This window comes from Mesoplodon mirus (genome assembly GCF_964341445.2).
Source record: "Mesoplodon mirus genome assembly, chromosome: 6".
Lineage (NCBI taxonomy): Eukaryota > Metazoa > Chordata > Mammalia > Artiodactyla > Ziphiidae > Mesoplodon > Mesoplodon mirus.
In genome coordinates, this window is record NC_138982.1 from 78,366,315 (window position 1) to 78,386,023 (window position 19,709).

The 19,709-nt window shown below is 38.4% G+C and overlaps 1 protein-coding gene across 3 annotated transcripts in view; it reads right to left on the reverse strand.

The window, feature by feature from the left end:
* Positions 1 to 4,852: 4,852 nt before the first annotated feature.
* SEC22A (SEC22 homolog A, vesicle trafficking protein) overlaps positions 4,853 to 19,709 on the reverse strand; it is a 110,712-nt gene continuing 95,855 nt past the window's right edge. For 2 of the 3 annotated variants that reach the window (XM_082624902.1, XM_082624904.1), the window contains exon 7: positions 4,853 to 5,489. In XM_082624902.1, the coding sequence (XP_082481028.1) occupies positions 5,289 to 5,489 (201 nt within the window). In that variant the 3' untranslated portion in view covers positions 4,853 to 5,288. Of the gene's footprint in view, positions 5,490 to 7,799; positions 7,855 to 19,709 lie in introns of all 3 variants that reach the window. The other variant, XM_082624903.1, reaches the window with a different exon arrangement.

Sequence of the window (19,709 nt, forward strand, 5' to 3'; positions counted from 1 at the left end):
GAAGTGCCCTAGGCTCTGTAGCTCTGTTGTTTAGATGTTTTAGGAAACACCATGCACTTCTTCAGAGTGGCTGTTGGCAATTTACATCCCACCTATCACATTCCTGTGAGGATGCTTAGCATACACAGTGCTATTTTCCCCTCCCTGTTGGCTTCATCTGTTCTCTCTGCTGCTGTAACAATAAGAGCCCAGTGTTGTTAGCACGCGAAGAACTTTGTCTCTGAAAGGCTCTGTTGGCATGGACAAATGAGTGCCAATTTTCGAGTCGTTTAATCCTGAATCCCAAGTTTGAACCTGAGCCTGTTTCATCAAGTGAACATGAGATAGTGCCCATCCCCGCCACCGTAAGGCTGCCATAAGGATTAACTATGTAGGAAGTCCTCAGTAGTGCAAAAGGTGCTAACAAGCTTTCTTATAACATTAGTCCTAGCTATGGAGGAATTCAAAGTACAAGGGCAAAATATTCTTTGTTCACCTTCAGGCAAGGTCCCATTGACAACCCAGCCTTAAAGAAAAGCATTGGCCCAGAGGAGGCAGGTGACCTAGGCAGAGCTGGGAAAGGGCTGCTGGGACCAGACAGGAAACAAAACATACGAGCCCTATTTTCCTACTGTTAGATGGAGCCTGAATGTGCTTCTGCAGGCGATGCTGCACTGCTGTACTGTGGGATGTAGGAGAAAAGGGCAAATGTGAACTGTGGGTGGGGTTGGGCTGAAAATACCGTTTGTTGCCAAGAAAACATCAGGAAGAATTCATAAGGCTACGGTACTGATTTCAGGAACTCTGAGAATGAAGCCTGTTCTCTCCTTGAGTTTCCTACGGCCTCCACTGTGCTTAGACTATTCATTACACACCAGCACCACCAATACAGAAGAAAACTTGTGCACATGTGTCAATGCCACTCACTGTAAACAAGCAAGGAGGATACAAGCCATGTGGCTTCCAACCATGCAATGCTGCAACACTGTGATTTTATCTGCTGAATAAAGAAACCTAGAAAGTTTGGCCACCCAAGGAAGAGATGTTACAAGAGTGGCAGCCACAGATACCACTTCTCTTTGAAAAGCTCAGTGCTCAAACAGAAGGCTGCCAGCATTCAACAGTAGTCTTAGAACACTGATGAAGATGAGCAGACACCTCTAATCCTAATCAGTAAGACTAGAAGAGTAAAATCCTCAGCTGACATGGCTTCTATACACAACTCATTCATAACCCTTGGAGTCAGAGGGGTTTCTTCCATTAACTTTAGGCTTGGATATTCCTAAAGCCAATTTAAACCAAAAATCAGGTTTGATTTTACCACAGTATTTTTAGGTAGAAAGACTCCATTTCCTTAGAGATAATAAAGCAGAAAAATACAAATTGACCACAAAGAATGCAGCCCTGAAGAGTGACCCATAATGTGTGGTAAAGCTAAGTGTTCAATTTGGTGGTGGCTGATTTTGAAATAATTTATTTGTTCTTTTACCACATACACTATTATAGCTCTAACTTTTAAAGTGAACAGAAAGTCTGTTAAAATAAAAAGTGAAGACACACACACACACACACAGACACACACACACACTTTGCTGTGTCTCTTGGAAATCCAACAGCCTGGAGTGGGTCCTTGGGTTACTCAGTAAACCTTTTGGAATAAAGGCCAAGCGACTGCCTTTTTTGTAGGTAGCTAACCCCAGGAGGAAGCCCTTTTGTGGCATGGGGGTTAAAGACTCACCTGACAAAGTGGGTCTCTATGGAGCCTTGACAAATCAGGAATCTAATGAGATTCCAGACATAGCCCAACAGAAATGGAGCTATGTGTTTCTCCAGACTGCATTCCACTATGAAAAAGACCATATTTAATACCAAATAAATGTGCTAACCCAGGGACAGCAGATTCATTTTACGTAAGTTATAAAATTATAAAATTGGGTAAAGGTTTTCCATGTCTCGGGGCATTTGTCTTGAATGGATTTTCAAGGTTTAACAAGGGTACTTGTCTTTAGCTTAGGAGAATTCTCATGGGAACAAAATCCTCTATTAACCACACAATAAAACCCCTTGAAATGAAAGCCTTTGAAAGCTGGTACAAAGTTGAGGATCCAAGGCACAATCGTAATACAGAAATGTGTGTAAAATAATTGAGGATTTTGTTCATTTTAGCATTTCACAGGACCCCCAACAGCAAACATTTTTACCTGAATTCATCATGAAGACGTCTCCTCTAAGAAACATGCTTTGACTTATGGAATATAGATCAAGGATATAGATCATTCCTTCTTCTAGCCTTGACTTCCAAGAAGTTCAAGAATCAAATTTTATACTAACAGCAATTTGTTCACCCTTCCTTCCAGTTTCATTGTTCTTGCTTTTCTCCCCTTAAAGTTCAAATTTTGTTAACATTATAGGGTATGTCTTTTCTGGGTATGCTGCTTCGAATTCTCTGGGGAAAGAGCCCAGGTATAAATACACTGCGAATACAGACCAAAAAAAGCAAGCAACTATTGCACTTACTTTTAGGATATAAAAGGAGTATCTTTGCCCTCATAGCACACCTCAACCAAAAGCAGTATTTCAGCATTACCTTAAGGAAGAAAATATACACCTAGATTTGACAGTAGCAGGCTAAATCTCACTATTTTAAGAAGTCCCCAGTACCTCAATTTTATCAAGGACATATTCCCTGAATATAATCTTAGTTATCTTTATCTTCATTACTTTCCACTCTAGTGGAAAAACCCTGGGCTAAGAGATTAGAAATTGTGTGTGTTTTGCTCTTGACCCTAGGTAAGTCATTACCATCTGATTACCTTAGTGTCCTCCTTCCTAATAGGAGAGCAAATACTATTCCCCGACACTACAAAACCCATTATGATTAGGTAGGTAAATGCTGACTTGCTCTTAGAAGTAAAATTGCAATATAAACACAACGTATTACCATCATACACATTAGAAACCTAAGTGATTCTCTCTCAAGAGCTTAAAAACTTCTTTACATTCATGGCAAAAATTTATCTTTCCAAATTCATAGTTTCTTTGGCAACAACATGATAAGAGGCAGGGAAGTTGTATAAACACTGAGAGATGCAGGCACCAAATAATGAAAGAAAGCATTTCTATACATAAAACATTATTTATACCTGTTTTCATTTTTTACATTAAAATGTAAACATCCCCTTATCCAAAATAGCTGGTGAAAAGGCAAAAAAATGCAAAAAACAAATTAAGCCTTTAAAGATAGCTGGTGAGTTTTCAAGTGTCCTTGCTCAATGTATCCAAATACCAAATATTACAATTCAATAATAAGGAGAACCAAATTGGTAAAAGAGCTATAAAATATCAATATACAGCAAAATCACAATGACCAGAATACTCCAATCTCCTGGTTAATTAACTACTTACAAGGAAACTCTTCTTGCTTTAACCATTAGTTTAGAAAAAAAACTTTCTAAATTGAACCACTTTACTTTCCTGGCTCAGTAACTACAAAACGCCAAACATAAATCAATTTTATTTTGATGATATAGGATCATGTGGTACCTTGGGATATCTCTCAGAATATTCATAATTTCTGTGTAGTTTTGTTAGAGGCAGAAAATTGGAGGGAACTTGAGTTTCTTGCATTAAATAAATCCTAGAAATCGTTAAGCTTACTGTCTTCTTTTGTCTCATTCTCCTGAAAGAAGAGTGTAGCAAAAAGGTTCTAGTTAAGCAAGATTTCTCACTGTAGACATACCTATGTATACTGGTTCTGGAAACAGTGCAGTTCAGTGACTTTATCTCTCTGGACAATTTCTTCTGCAAAATTAATATATCCAGAACATGAATTATATGTAATGGGTCCACTGTTTTTCTGGATATAAAATTTCAGTACCTATGAATTCCTTAATTGGAATCTTTTCTCAAGAAAATCACTCATGAAGATGACTTCAAAACCAGAAGAGCTGTAGATTTTGCTAATGGAAACAAACTATGCTTCCTCTATTATTAATTCAAAGCTGCTTAAACAATCTTTATAAAGTTATCAAAAAGCAAGCAAGTTCTCTAAGATAGTAGGTGCTTAGCTCCTCAAAGCCATAAAATAATAAGAGGAATAATAAGAAGTGCTGAGAGAAGAGTCACCTGATTCTTTTAGAACAGCTCAGTGTCTCCATAGTGCAGGACGCATGCCACTTGGTGGCATGCAAGATGATTTTAGGTGATACACAACACAGAATTAAATAATGCTGAATCACAGTGAGAATGGCATTCCCTTTATAATTTTCTTTTAAACTTCTGATAATTCCACAGAGAGAGCGAGCCCCATTTTGGTGCTGGGTAACATCTCTCTCACTGCTACAAAGAAAGAACAGGCTTTTTGGATTCAGAGCCTTGGCAGGCATTAGTATCCAGCTAGAATTTAATAACATCTTTGTTTTATTTTTATTTATTTTGTAGTTATCTTTTTTTATGGCAAACTGATGCTGGTTTTCTACTTGGAATAGAGGTTAGTTTCTTTTTAAATATTTTAAAATTTAAAAGATAAATATTAAGTAAATAATAGCATATGTAATACTCAAGTGATTGAAGTTTGGCAAACAATGGCTATAGCCTAACAAATATTTTTAAAAAGTGATTTCAAAAGAAAGTATAAACATGGCCTAGGAAAGAAACATGTGTCACTGTGTTTTCAATACTTGCGATGCTCCAGGGATGAGCTCACCAGAGCCTTCTCCTACATCGGGTGATTTCCAGAGTTAAGATTCAAGCAAAAATATAAAAGGAAAAAGAACCCATTCCACACCAATCTGGATTTCACAAACTCATGGTACCATAAATGTGCAAAATCTAATATTTAGTAAGTAATTTGTTTTACACATAAACTTCCCAATTCACTGCAGCATCTTTTTATTTGGTCTACACTAATGCCTCACAAAGGCAAACCCAGGTTGTAGAGCTACTGCTTAGTTCTCAGAGCAAATACCACACATAATTTTTGACTGAACTCTCCAGCCAGGATTCAGGGCTGCTGGCCAAGTCTTGCAACGGCATCTGACTGTTCTTCCACTGCCATGGACCTGCAGAGAGGGTTCCTCATCTTCTTCTGATTGATCATCTCATGGCCAACATTCTGCTGAGAGGAGTTTGTGTAGCAGGTATGGCATGCTCATAGGCATGCCACGCTGACTTAAAACGAAAAGGACAGCTGGAGAGAAAGACAGCAGAGCTTCTCATTTGTGGTGAACAGTTTCTTCATCACAGTGGTAGTTAAGATATGGTCCCTCCTTTTTCCCCTGAAGCCAAGGCAACAAGTCTGAAGGATGGTGTCAGACATCGTAATCAGGAGCCTTGCCCTGGGCTTGCCTCAGCCAAATCTGGAGTGTAACAAATGCTCCCACAGTCACGTGAAAGAAAAGTTGCCAGAGGTTGCGCAGTTCATAGAGATACATGTTGCATAGACAGATTAAGCCAAACGTCAAAAAAGATTTGACATTCCGCCAGCCGGTGTAGTAGACAAATAAATAACACTGTTGAAAATATAAAAATGAAAGATGATTAGGGTTACAGGAAAAGAAATAGATGTTTCTACTATAAAGCTGTAACAGGTCACAGGGTAAAATGTGAGAGTGGAAAATGGTATTTTTCAACTACGGCTAAGACAGTGTAATATCTTTAATACACTCAGCTATACACTCAATGTATCTTTAACACACTCCCTATTTAAAAGGGAAATAGGTTTAAGAAATAGGTTTGCATAATCTGGAATCAGAGGAAAAGAGCTATAGAGAACATTTTGGAGACAACACAATCTGAATATGAATCCTCTATTAGATAATACTGTATCAATGTTAAATTTCTTGGGTGTGATAAAGGTATCATGGCTATGTAGAACGATGTCTTTGTTCTCAAAAGACACATGTTCAAGTTTTTAGAGGTGAAATATCTTGATGTTTGTAACTTATTTTAAAAACAACTGTGCAGGAACTTCTGCTTCTGGGATGATGGAGTTGATGCACTTTCCTCTATTCTTCCCACTAAGTACAACTAAAAGCCCTGGACATTATATATCAAGCAAAAGATGACTCTGGATGATGAAGAGAAGAAGGCAGAGAGGCTAAGGACCTTGAGACCCAGGGAATGACACAGTGGTAAATTACCTTTTTTTTTTTTTTTTTTGCCTCATATATCCCAAACTTGGAGCTGAAGCAGCTGGCAACTAGAAACACCAATGGATGCACACAAACAAAACAAACAAAAAAACACTCAGTAAAATCTTGTTCTCTCTAGCCAAAAGACCATGAGAGGGGCACCTTTCCAAGACAGAGAACTTTTACATAATAACTATTCTACTCCAGCCAAACACCACCAAAAGCAAAACAAAACAAAACAAAACAAAAAAACCCACAAAAAAACTGTGACCACCCACACCTACTCCATCAAAGCCTATGTGGGGAGCCTATAATGCTCTAAGGAGGTGTTCTAACACTCCAGGGCTTCAGAGAAGGCAAGTGGGAAGCCAGAACTTTGACTCCCACCCCGTGGTGTCAGTGGAGACCGAGTGGGACTCTGGACATTCACCTCCACTTGGCATTAGCAGGGCAATGGATTTCTCATCAGAAACCATAAAGTTCAGGTAAGAGTGGGACAACATTTTTCAAGTGCTGAAAGAAAAGAGTTGTCAATCCAGAATCCTATACTCAACAAAAATATCCTTTAGGAATTAAGGGAAAATAAAGACATTTATATAAAAATAAAGACATGAGAGAAGACTAAGAGAATTTGTCACCAACAAATGTACTCTAAAAGAATGGCTAAAGGAAGCTCTCTAGATAGAAAGGAAACAACAGAAGAAGGAACCTTGGAATAATGGATACAAAGTGAACTCAGCAAAAATACAGGTTAATGTAATAGGCTTGCCTTTTTAAGAACTTTCTAAATTATGTTTGATGGTTGAAGTAAAAATTGTAACACTGCCTGATGTGGTTCTCAATATATGTAGAGGAAATATTTAAGACAATTATATTATAAATAGAGAAGGACAAAGGGACATAAAGGGAGGTACAGTTCCTATGCTTCACCTGAACTGGTAAAATTGTAACACCAAAAAACTGAGATAAGAAGGTGAAATGCAATACCTAGAGCAATATTTAAAGCTATACAAAGAGACATACTCAAAAACATTAGAGATAAGCCAAAATAGAGTTCTAAAAGAATGTTGAAGTGATCCACAGGAAGACAAGAAAAAGAAAAGAGAAAAATGAAAAACAAAAAATAAGATGGCAGACTTAAGCCGTAACATATCAATAATTATACTGAATATAAATGGCTTAAATATAGCAATTAAAACATAGAGATTGGCAGGGTATATTAAAAAACATAAATGAACTCCATATTGTCTACCAGAAAATCAATCCAAATGACATAGGCAAGTTAAAAGTAAAAGGATGGAAAAAGATATAGCATGCAAACATTAATCAAAGGCAAGCAGGAGTAGCTATCTTCCTATTAGGTAAATATAAAAATATTTCGGGACTTCCCCGGTGGTCCAGTGGTTAAGACTCCGGGCTTCCACTGCAGGGGGCATGGGTTCTATCCCTGATCAGGGAACTAAGATCCCACATGCTGCACGGCACCACCAAAAAATAAAAACTTTAAATAAATAAATAAAAATATTTCAAAGAAAGTAAAAAAAAAAACAGGGACAGAGAGGGATATAATGATAGATTGGAGAGAGACCTTCAAGACAGTGGAAGAGTAAGACGGGGAGGTCACCTTCCCCCCCCACAAATACATCAAAAATACATCTACATGTGGAACAACTCCTACAGAACACTTACTGAACGCTGGAAGAAGACCTCAGACTTCCCAAAAGGCAAGAAACTCCCCACGTACCTGGGTAGGGCAAAAGAAAAAAGAAAAAACAGAGACAAAAAATAGGGACAGAACCTGCACATATGGGAGGGAGCTGTGAAGGAGGAAAAGTTTCCACACGCTAGCAAGCCCCTTCACCCCCCAGAGATGGGGGGTGGCGGGGAGGAAGCTTCAGAGCCACAGAGAAGAGCGCAGCAATAGGGGTGCAGAGGGCAAAGCAGAGAGATTCCCGCACAGAGGATGGGTGCCGACCAGCACTCACCAGCCCAAGAGGCTTGTCTGCTCACCCCTTGGGACAGGGAGAAGCTGGGAGCTGAGGCTTGGGCTTCGGAGGTCAGAGCCCAGGGAGAGGACTGGGGTTGGATGCGTGAACACAGCCTGAAGGGGGCTAGTGCGCCACAGCTAGCCAGGAGGGAGTCCAGGAAAATGTCTGGAACTGCATAAGAGTCAAGAGACCACTGTTTCGGGGTGTGCAAGGAGAGGGGAGTCAGAGCACTGCCTAAACGAGATCCAGAGACAGAAGCGAGATGCGGCTATCAGCGCGGACCCCAGAGATGGGCATGAGACGCTAAGGCTGCTGCTGCAGCCACCAAGAAACCTATGTGCAAGCACAGGTCACTATCCACACCACCCCTCCCGGGAGCCTGTGCAGCCCACCCCTGCCAGGGTCCCGTGATCCAGGGACAACTTCCCTGGGAGAACACATGGTGCGCCTCAGGCTGTTGCAATGTCATGCTGGCCTCTGCTACCGCAGGCTGGCCCTGCATTCCATACCCCTCCCTCTCCCCAGCCTGAGTGAGCCAGAGCCCCCTAATCAGCTGCTCCTTTAACCCTGTCTTGTCTGAGCAAAGAACAGACACCATAAGGTGACCTACATGCAGAGGCAGGGACAAATCCAAAGCTGAACCCCAGGAGATATGCGAACAAAGAAGAGAAAGGGAAATCTCTCCCAGCAGCCTCAGGAGCAGTGGATTAAATTTTCACAATCAACTTGATGCACCCTGCACCTCTGGAATACCTGTATAGACAACGAATCATCGCAAAATTGAGGCAGTGGACTTTGGGAGCAACTACAGACTTGGGGTTTGCTTTCTGCATCTATTTTGTTTCTGGTCTTATGTTTATCTTAGTTTAGAATTTAGAGTTTATGATCATTGGTAGATTTCTTTATTGATTTGGTTGCTCTCGTCCTTTTTTTATATATAGATATATATACTTTTTTCCTTTTTCTCTTTTTGTGTGTATGTGTATGCTTCTTTGTGTGATTCTGTCTGTATAGCTTTGCTTTTACCATTTGTCCTAGGGTTCTGTCTGTCTTTTTTTTTTTACTTTTAATATAGTTTTTAGTTCTTGTTATCATTGGTGGCTTTGTTTTTTGGTTTGGTTGCGCTCTTATTTCTTCCTTTTTCTTTTCATTATTTTAACTTTTAAAATTTTCAATAATTTTTTTATTTTAATAATTTAAGTTTTTCCTTTCTTTCTTTTTTCTCCATTTTCTTGAGCCATGTGGCTGACAGGGTCTTTGTGCTCTGGCCAGGTGTCAGGACTATGTCTCTTGAGGTGGGAGAGCCGAGTTCAGGACCCTGGTCCACCAGAGACCTCCCCGCTCCACGTAACATCAAATGGCGAAAGCTCTCCCAGAGATCCTCGTCTCAACACTAAGACCCAGCTCCACTCAACGACCAGCAAGCTACAGTGCTGGACACCCTATGCCAAACAACTAGCAAGACTGGAACACAACCCCACCCATTAGCAGAGAGGCTGCCTAAAATCATAATAAGGTCACAGACACCCCAAACACACCACCGGACATGATCCTGCCCAGCAGAAAGACAAGATCAAGCCTCATTCACCAGAAGACAGGCACCAGTCACCTCCACCAGGAAGCCTAAACAACCCACTGAACCAACCTCACCCACTGGGGGCAGACACCAAAAACAACGGGAACTACGTACCCGCAGCTTGCGAAAAGGAGACCCCAAACACAGCAAGTTAAGCAAAATGAGAAGACAGAGAAACACACAGCAGATGAAGGAGCAAGGCAAAAACCCACCAGACCAAACAAATGAAGAGGAAATAGGCAGACTATCTGAAAAAGAATTCAGAGTAATGACAGTAAAGATGATCCAAAATCTTGGAAACAGAATGGAGAAAATACAAGAAACGTTTAACAAGGACCTAGAAGAAAGAACTAAAGAGCAAACAAACAATGATGAACAACACAATAAATGAAATTTAAAATTCTCTAGAAGGAAGCAATAGCAGAATAACTGAAGCAGAAGAACGGATAAGTGACCTGGAAGATAAAATAGTGGAAATAACTACCGCAGAACAGAATAAAGAAAAAAGAATGAAAAGAATTGAGGACAGTTTCAGAGACCTCTGGAACAACATTAAACACACCAAAATTTGAATTATAGGGGTCCCAGAAGAAGAAGGGGAAAACAAAAGGACTGAGAAAATATCTGAAGAGATTATAGTTAAAAACTTCCCCAACATGGGAAAGGAAATAGTCCATCAAGTCCAGGAAGCACAGAGAGTTCCATACAGCATAAATCCAAGGAGAAACATGCCAAGACACATATTAATCAAACTACCAAAAATTAAATACAAAGAAAAATATTAAAAGCAGCAAGGGAAAAACAACAAATAACATACAAGGGAATCCCCATAAGGTTAAGAGCTGACCTTTCAGCAGAAACTCTGCAAGCCAAAAGGGAGTGGCAGGACATATTTACAGTGATGAAAGGGAAAAACCTACAACCAAGATTACTCTATCCAGCAAGGATCTCATTCAGATTCAGTGGAGAAATTAAAACCTTTACAGACAAGCAAAAGCTAAGAGAATTCAGCACCACCAAACCAGCTTTACAACAAGTGCTAAAGGAACTTCTCTAGGCAGGAAACACAAGAGAAGGAAAAGACCTACAGTAACAAACCCAAAACAATTAAGAAAATGGTAATGGGAACATATATATCGATAACTACCTTAAATGTAAATGGATTAAATGCTCCCACCAAAACATACAGACTGATTGAATGGATACAAAAACAAAACCCGTACATATGCTGTCTACAAGAGACCCACTTCAGACCTAGGGACACATACAGAATGAAAGTGAGGGGATGGAAAAAGGTATTCCATGCAAAAGGAAATCAAAAGAAAGCTGGAGTAGCAATTCTCATATCAGACAAAATAGACTTTAAAATAAAGACTATTACAAGAGACAAAGAAGGATACTGCATAATGGTCAAGAGATTAATCCAAGAAGAAGATATAACAATTGTAAATATTTATGCACCCAACACAGGGGCACCTCAATACATAAGGCAAATGCTAACAGCCATAAAAGGGGAAATCGACAGTAACACAATCATAGTAGGGGACTTTAACACCCCACTTTCACCAACACACAGATCATCCAAAATGAAAATAAATAAGAAAACACAAGCTTTAAATGATACATTAAACAAGATGGACGTAACTGATATTTATAGGACATTTCGTACAAAAACAACAGAATACACTTTCTTCTCAAGTGCTCATGGAACATTCTCCAGGATAGATCATATGTTGGGTCAAAAATCAAGCCTTGGTAAAGTTAAGAAAATTGAAATCGTATCATGTATCTTTTCCGACCACAAAGCTATGAGACTAGATATCAATTACAGGAAAAAATCTGTAAAAAATACAAATACAAGGAGGCTAAACAATACACTACTAAATAACCAAGAGATCACTGTAGAAATCTAAGAGGAAATAAAAAATACCTAGAAACAAATGACAATGAAAACACGACGACCCAAAACCTACAGGATGCAGCAGAAGCAGTTCTAAGAGGGAAGTTTATAGCAATACAATCCTACCTCAAAAAACAAGAAACATGGGCTTCCCTGGTGGCGCAGTGGTTGAGAGTCCGCCTGCCAGTGCAGGGGACATGGGTTCGTGCCCCAGTCTGGGAAGATCCCACATGCTGCGGAGCAGCTGGGCCCGTGAGCCATGGCCGTTAAGCCTGCACGTCCGGAGCCTGTGCTCCGCAATGGGAGAGGCCAAAACAGTGAGAGGCCCACATACCGCAAAAAAAAAAACAAAAAAAACAAAAAAAAAAAACAAGAAACATCTCAAATAAACAACCTAAACTTACACCTAAAGCAATCAGGGAAAGAAGAACAAAAAACCCCCCAAAGTTAGCAGAAGGAAAGAAATCATAAAGATTAACTAGATCAGAAATAAATGAAAAAGAAATGAAGTAAACAATAGCAAAGATCAATAACTCTAAAAGCTGGTTCCTTGAGAAGATAGACATTAATTGATAAACCATTAGCCAGACTCATCAAGAAAAAAAGGGAGGGGGCTTCCCTGGTGGCACAGTGGTTGAGAGTCTGCCTGCCGATGCAGGGGACACGGGTTCGTGCCCCAGTCCGGGAAGATCCCACATGCTGCGGAGTGGCTGGGCCAGTGAGCCATGGCCGGTGAGCCTGCGCGTCCGGAGCCTGTGCCCCGCAACGGGAGAGGCCACAACAGTGAAAGGCTCGCATACCGCAAAAAAAAAAAAAGGGGGTGAAGACTCAAATCAATAGAATTAGAAATGAAAAAGGAGAAGTAACAACTGACACTGCAGGAATACAAAGGATAATGAGAGATTACTACAAGCAACTATTTGCCAATAAAATGGACAACCTGGAAGAAATGGACACATTCTTAGAAAAGCACAACCTTCCCAGACTGAATGAGGAAGAAATAGAAAATATAAACAGACCAATCACAAGCACTGAAATTGAGACTGTGATTAAAAATCTTCCAACAAACAAAAGCCCAGGACCAGATGGCTTCACAGGCGAATTCTATCAAACATTTAGAGAAGAGCTAACACCTATCCTTCTCAAACTCTTCCAAAATATAAGGGAGGAACATTCCCAAACTCATTCTACGAGGCCACCATCACCCTGATATCAAAACCAGACAAAGATGTCACAAAGAATATCACTGATGAACACAGATGCAAAAATCCTCAACAAAAATACTAGCAAACAGAATCCAACAGTACATTACAAGGATCATACACCATGATCAAGTGGGGTTTATTCCAGGAATGCAAGGATTCTTCAATATATGCAAATCAATCAATGTGATACACCATATTAACTAACTGAAGGAGAAAAACCATACGATCATCTCAATAGATGCAGAGAAAGCTTTCGACAAAATTCAACACCCGTTTATGATAAAAACCCTCCAGAAAGTAAGCATAGAGGGAATTTACCTCAACATAATAAAGGCCATATATGACAAACCCACAGCCAACATCATTCCCAATGTTGAAAAAATGAAACCATGTCCTCTAAGATCAGGAACAAGACAAGGTTGTGCACTCTCACCACTATTATTCAACATAGCTTTAGAAGTTTTAGCCACAACAGTCAGAGAAGAAAAAGAAATAAAAGGAATCCAAATCGGAAAAGAAGAAGCAAAGCTGCCACTGTTTGAAGGTGACATGATACTATACATAGAGAATCCTAAAGATGCTCCCAGAAAACTACTAGAGCTAATCAATGAATTTGGTAAAGCAGCAAGATAAAAAATTAATGCACAGAAATCTCTTGCATTCCTATACACTAATGATGAAAAATCTGAAAGAGAAATTAAGGAAACACTCCGATCTACCACTGCAACAAAAAGAATAAAATACCTAGGGGTAAACCTACCTAAGGAGACAAAAGACTTGTATGCAGAAAACTATAAGACACTGATGAAAGAAATTAAAGATGATACAAACAGATGGAGAGATATACCATGTTCTTGGATTGGAAGAATCAACATTGTGAAAATGACTCTACTAACCAAAGCAATGTACAGATTTAATGCAATCCCTATCAAATTACCAATGGCATTTTTCACAGAATTAGAAAAAAAATTTCACAATTTGTATGGAAACACAAAAGACCCCGAATAGCCAAAGCAATCTTGAGAACGAAAAATGGAGCTGGAGGAATCAGGCTCCCTGACTTCAGACTATACTACAAAGCTACAGTAACCAAGACTATATGGTACTGGCACAAAAACGGAAAGATAGATCAATGGAACAGGATAGAAAGTCCAGAGATAAACCCACGCACATATGGTCACCTTATCTTTGATAAAGGAGGCAGGAATGTACAGTGGAGAAAGGACAGCCTCTTCAATAAGTGGTGCTGGGAAAACTGGACAGGGACATGTAAAAGTATGAGATTACAACACTCCCTAACACCATACACAAAAATAAACTCAAAATGGGTTAAAGACCTAAATGTAAGGCCAGACAGTATCAAATTCTTAGAGTAAAACATAGGCAGAACACTCTGTAGCATAAATCACAGCAAGATCCTTTTTGACCCACCTCTTAGAGTAATGGAAATAAAAACAAAAATAAACAAATGGGACCTAGTGAAACTTAAAAGCTTTTGCACAGCAAAGGAAACCATAAACAAGACGAAAAGACAGCCCTCAGAATGGGAGAAGATATTTGCAAATGAAGCAACTGACAAAGGATTAATCTCCAAAATTTACAAGCAGCTCATGCAGCTCAATATCAAAAAAACAAACAACCCAATCCAAAAATGGGCAGAAGACCTAAATAGACATTTCTCCAAAGAGTATATACAGATTGCCAACAAACACATGAAAGAACACTCAACATCATTAATCATTAGAGAAATGCAAATCAAAACTACAATGAGATAACATCTCACACCGGTCAGAATGGCCATCATCAAAAAATCTAGAAACAATAAATGCTGGAGAGGGTGTGGAGAAAAGGGAACCCTCCTGCACTGTTGGTGGGAATGTAAATTGATACAGCCACTATGGAGAACAGTATGGAGGTTCCTTAAAAAACTAAAAATAGAACTATCATATGACCCAGCAATCCCACTACTGGGCATATACCCTGAGAAAGCCATAATTCAAAAGATATATATGTACCACAACGTTCACTGCAGCACTATTTACAATAGCCAGGACATGAAAGCAACCTAAATGTCCATCAAGAGATGAATGGATAAAGAAGATGTAGCACATATATACAATGGAATATTACTCAGCCATCAAAAGAAATGAAATTGAGTTATTTGTAGTGAGGTGGATGGACCTAGAGTCTGTCATAGAGTAAAGTAAGTCAGAAAGAGAAAAACAAATACTGTATGCTAACACATATATATGGAATCTAAAAAAAATGGTTATGAAGAACCTAGGGGCAGGGCAGGAATAAAGACGCAGACACAGAGAATGGACTTGAGGACACAGGGTGGGGGAAGGGTAAGCTGGGACTAAGTGAGAGAGTGTCATGGACATATATACACTACCAAATGTAAAACAGATAGCTAGTAGGAAGCAGCTGCGTAGTACAGGGAGATCAGCTTGGTGCTTTGTGACCACCTAGAGGGATGGGATAGGGAGGAAGGGAGGGATACACAAGAGGGAGGAGATCTGGGGATATATGTATATGTATAGCTGAGTCACTTTGTTATAAAACAGAAACTAACACACCATTGTAAAGCAATTATACTGCAATAAAGATGTTTAAAAAATGATAAATGGATCAATCAACCAAGAAGATACAGCAATCCTTTATGTCTATGAACCAAACAACAGAACTGCAAAAACTGATAGAACTCAAATGAGAAATACACAATTACAGTTGAAAAATTCAATACTCCTCTCTCAAAAATTGACAGAACTAGCCAGAAAATCAGCAAGGATACAAAAAAACTGAACAACGCCATCAACCAACAGAACCTAATCAAAATTTATAGAACACCCACTCAAAAATAGCAGAATACACATTCTGTTCAAGTGCCCAAGGAACATATACCAAGACAGACCATATTCTGGGCCACAGAACAAACCTCAACAAATGTAAAATAACTGAAATCACACAGAATATGTTCTCAAACTACAATGGAATCAAACTAGAAATCAATAATGGAAAGAAAACCAGAAAATATCCAAACACTTGGAAACTAAGCAACACAATTCTAAATAATCCATAGGCCAAAGAGGAAATCCCAGGGAAAAATTTTTTAAATACACTGAATTAAATGAAAATGAAAATACAGCAGCTCAAAATTTATGGAACACAGCTAATGAAGTGCTAAGAGGGAAATTTTTAACACTAAATGTATACATTACAAAAGAGAAAATTCTCAAATCAAATCATCTAAGCTCCCATCTCAAGAACCTAGAAAAAGAGCCAAATAGACGCAAAGCAAGCATGAGGAAAGAAATAATAAAATAAAATAGAAAATAGGAAAAAAACAATAAAAACAAAGAGCAGGCTCTATGAAAAGATCAATGAAATTAACAAGAAAGACCGATAAAGAAAAAGAGAAGATACAAATGATGAATATGAGGACTGAAACAGGAAATATCACTACATAGCCTACAGACATCAAAAGGATAGTAAGGGAATACTATAACCATTCGACACACAAATTTGATAACGTAAGTGAAATGGACCACTTCTTCATAAAACACAAACCACCATAATTCACCCATTATAAAACATTATTTGAATAGCTCTATAACTATTAAGAAAATTGAATTTAAGACTTATTAAATAGCTGAAGTAATCAAAACTATATGGTACTGGCAGAGGGACAGACACATAGATCAATGGAACAGATACACAGCCCAGAAGAAGATCCACATAAACATGCCCAACCGATTTTTTTTAATGCAAAATCAATTCAGTACAGAAAAAAAAAGGAATAACTGAAAAATTAAACTTCATAAAAATTTTAAATGCTTGTTCTGCGGAAGACTGTTAAAAGGATGAAAAGACAAGCTAAGACTGGGAGAAGATATTTGCAAACTACGTATCTGACAAAGGACTAATATCTGGAATATATAAAGAACTCTCAAACTCAACAGTTTAAGACAAACAATCTCATTAGAAAATAGGCAAAAGACATGAACAGACATTTCACCCAAGATGATACAAAGATGACAAATAAGCACATAAAATTATTTTCAACATCATTAGCCACTAGGAAAATGCAAATTAAAACCACAATGAGATATCATTACACATCTATCAGAATGGATGAAGTATTAATAAAAAATAGAGACGACACCAAATGCCGATAAGGATGCAGAAAAACTGGATCACTCACACAATCCTGGTGGGAATGTAAAATGGTACACTATTCTGGAAGACAGTTTGTCTCTTAATAAGCATGCAACTACTATGCACTACCACATGACCCAGCAACTGCACTCCTGGGCATTTATCTCAGAGAAATGAATACTTTTTTGTTCACACAAAAGCCTGTGCATGAAGGTTTATAGCAGCTTTATTTGTAACAGCCAAAAACTAGAAACAACTCAGATGTCCTTCAAATGAGTGACTGATCAAACTGTGGTACAGCCATACCATGGAATATAATTCAGCAATAAAAAGGAACAAACAATTGATACATCCAACAACTTGGATAAATCTCCAGAGAATTATGCTGAGTAAAAAATGCCAATCACAAAAGGTTACATACTATATGATTCCATTCATATAACATACTCAAAATGAGAAAATTATATCAATGGAGAACACACTAGTTGTTGCCAGAGATTAAGGAGGGGTTAGGGCAGGAGGGAACTACAAAAGGCAACATGAGGAGTCTTTATGGTGATAGGACTGTTATATATCTTAACTGCATCAATATCCATATCCTGTTGTGACATTGTATTATAGCTTTGCAAGATGGAAGGAACATTGCGGGGAAGCAGGTAAACATTATACAGGCGCTCTCTTATGACTCCACATGAGTCTAATTATCTCAAAATTAAAAGTTTAGTAAGAAAAACAACTTTATACATTCATTTTATCTGCAACTTACATTATAAACAACAAATATACACACTATATGCACAAACATACAAAGAGAGAATGAGATAAAGCAAGTGCTGCAAAATGTTAACAATTGGTGATTCTAGGTATACCAGTTTCTCAACTTTTCTGTAAGTCTGAAGGTTTTCAAAATAAAACACTGAAGGAAAATAGTCTCTAGTTTCTTCAGACTTCCTCTGATTTCCTATATTATCTTTTTTTTTTAGGTCATGCCACGTGGCTTGCAGGATGCTGGTTTCCCGACCAGGGATCGAATCCATGCCCCCTGCAGTGGAAGCGTGGAGTCCTAACCACTGGACCACCAGGGAATTCCCTGAATTTCCTATTTTAAATGCTCCATATCAAGATTATCTCTATCTGGCTGAACACTGTGATTCCCTAAATACCCATGGCCTGGAGGAAAAGGCAACAAACCATGTAGTAGTGGCCTTTGAGGTCTGATCTGACGGAGATGAAAAAATATCCTGACAATTGGAGATAGATAGAGCATGTTATATGGTAAAATGTAATCACTTAGTTTTTACTGTGGGAAAAACAACATTATTATCACTCTGCTCAGCATATTTGGAAAGCATGCAGTTTCATGCCTGTCAATATGAAGGAAATTGGTTTTTTGATTTTCTTTTTTAAAGCATGAATTTGTTTATTTTTCTCAAGTTAAAAGGTCACCTGGGTGACACTGCTCCACCATGAGGCAACTCTAAAAACTACTTTTAGCTGTTCTGAGAAAGGTAACAGAGGTGTGCCTATCTATAGGCAAGAGCACTGGTTCTGGAGTCGCCTGGGTTCAAGTCACTGACTGGCTGTAAGAACTGTCTGGGCCTCAGTGAAAAATGGTGATAATAATAGGATTAGTGTGGGGCTTTCCTTGAGGATTTAATGGTACAAGGAAAGCAAAGGGCTTAGCACAAAGCAAGAGCTCAACATATTTTTGAATTATTATTAGAATTTAAAATTATTTCACTAAGGCAAAACAGCTAAAAGTATATTTTATAAAAACAACCATTCAGGAAATTTTAAAGTTAATATTTACCTCACACTGTTTTAGAATCATATGAAATAATGCATATAAAAGTTATTAAATTATAACATTATAGCATTATAAAAATCATGTAAATATAGGAATTTTGCTTAGAGGCAGCATGATATAGTGGAATGAATATGACACTGAAAATCAGAAGACTCAGAGTTCTGACTCTACCACTTACTGGCTTGTAACCTCAGGATAGTACTGAAACTGTCTCAGATTTTTCCTTTTCAAAAATGAGGATATATACCCTGCGTGATAGGACTGTAGAGATTAAAGTAGAAAATCTACATAAGAATATTTCATAAAATTAAAGTACTTGTGACATCAACAAATACAAGCTTTCACATTTCCTGCATGAAATGTCATTAATTAAATTCAATCTGCCAAATTTACAGGAAAAATTTCTGAAGCTAATATAAGTGATTAAGAAAAATTAGGGGAGATTGAAAAAAAAATGGTGCTGGGACTTCTCCGGCAGCCCAGTGGTTAAGACTCTGAGCTCCCAATGCAGGGGGCCCAGGTTCAATCCTTGGTCAGGGAACTAGATCCCGCATGCTGCAACTAAGAGACAGCATGCTGCAACTTTAAAGAGCCTGCATGCCGCAATTAAGACCTGGAGCAGCCAATAAATAAATAAATAAATTATTTTTAAATGTGGCCACTGAAACTAAAATTTCTAATATGTCTTTACATAAAAGTCAAATGCATATATTTAAAATATTTCCCAGGACTTCCCTGGTGGTCCAGTGGTTAAGAAAGACTCTGCGCTCCCAACGCAGGGGCCATGTGTTCGATCCCTGGTCGGGAAAGTAAGATCCTGCATGCCGCACAGCGTGGTCAAAAAAAAGTGTACATGTATTTTATATATATATATATATATATATATATATATATATATATATATATATATACACATATATTTATTTCCCTAAAGACTTCTACCGAGTTTTAGGTAGCCTTTTATT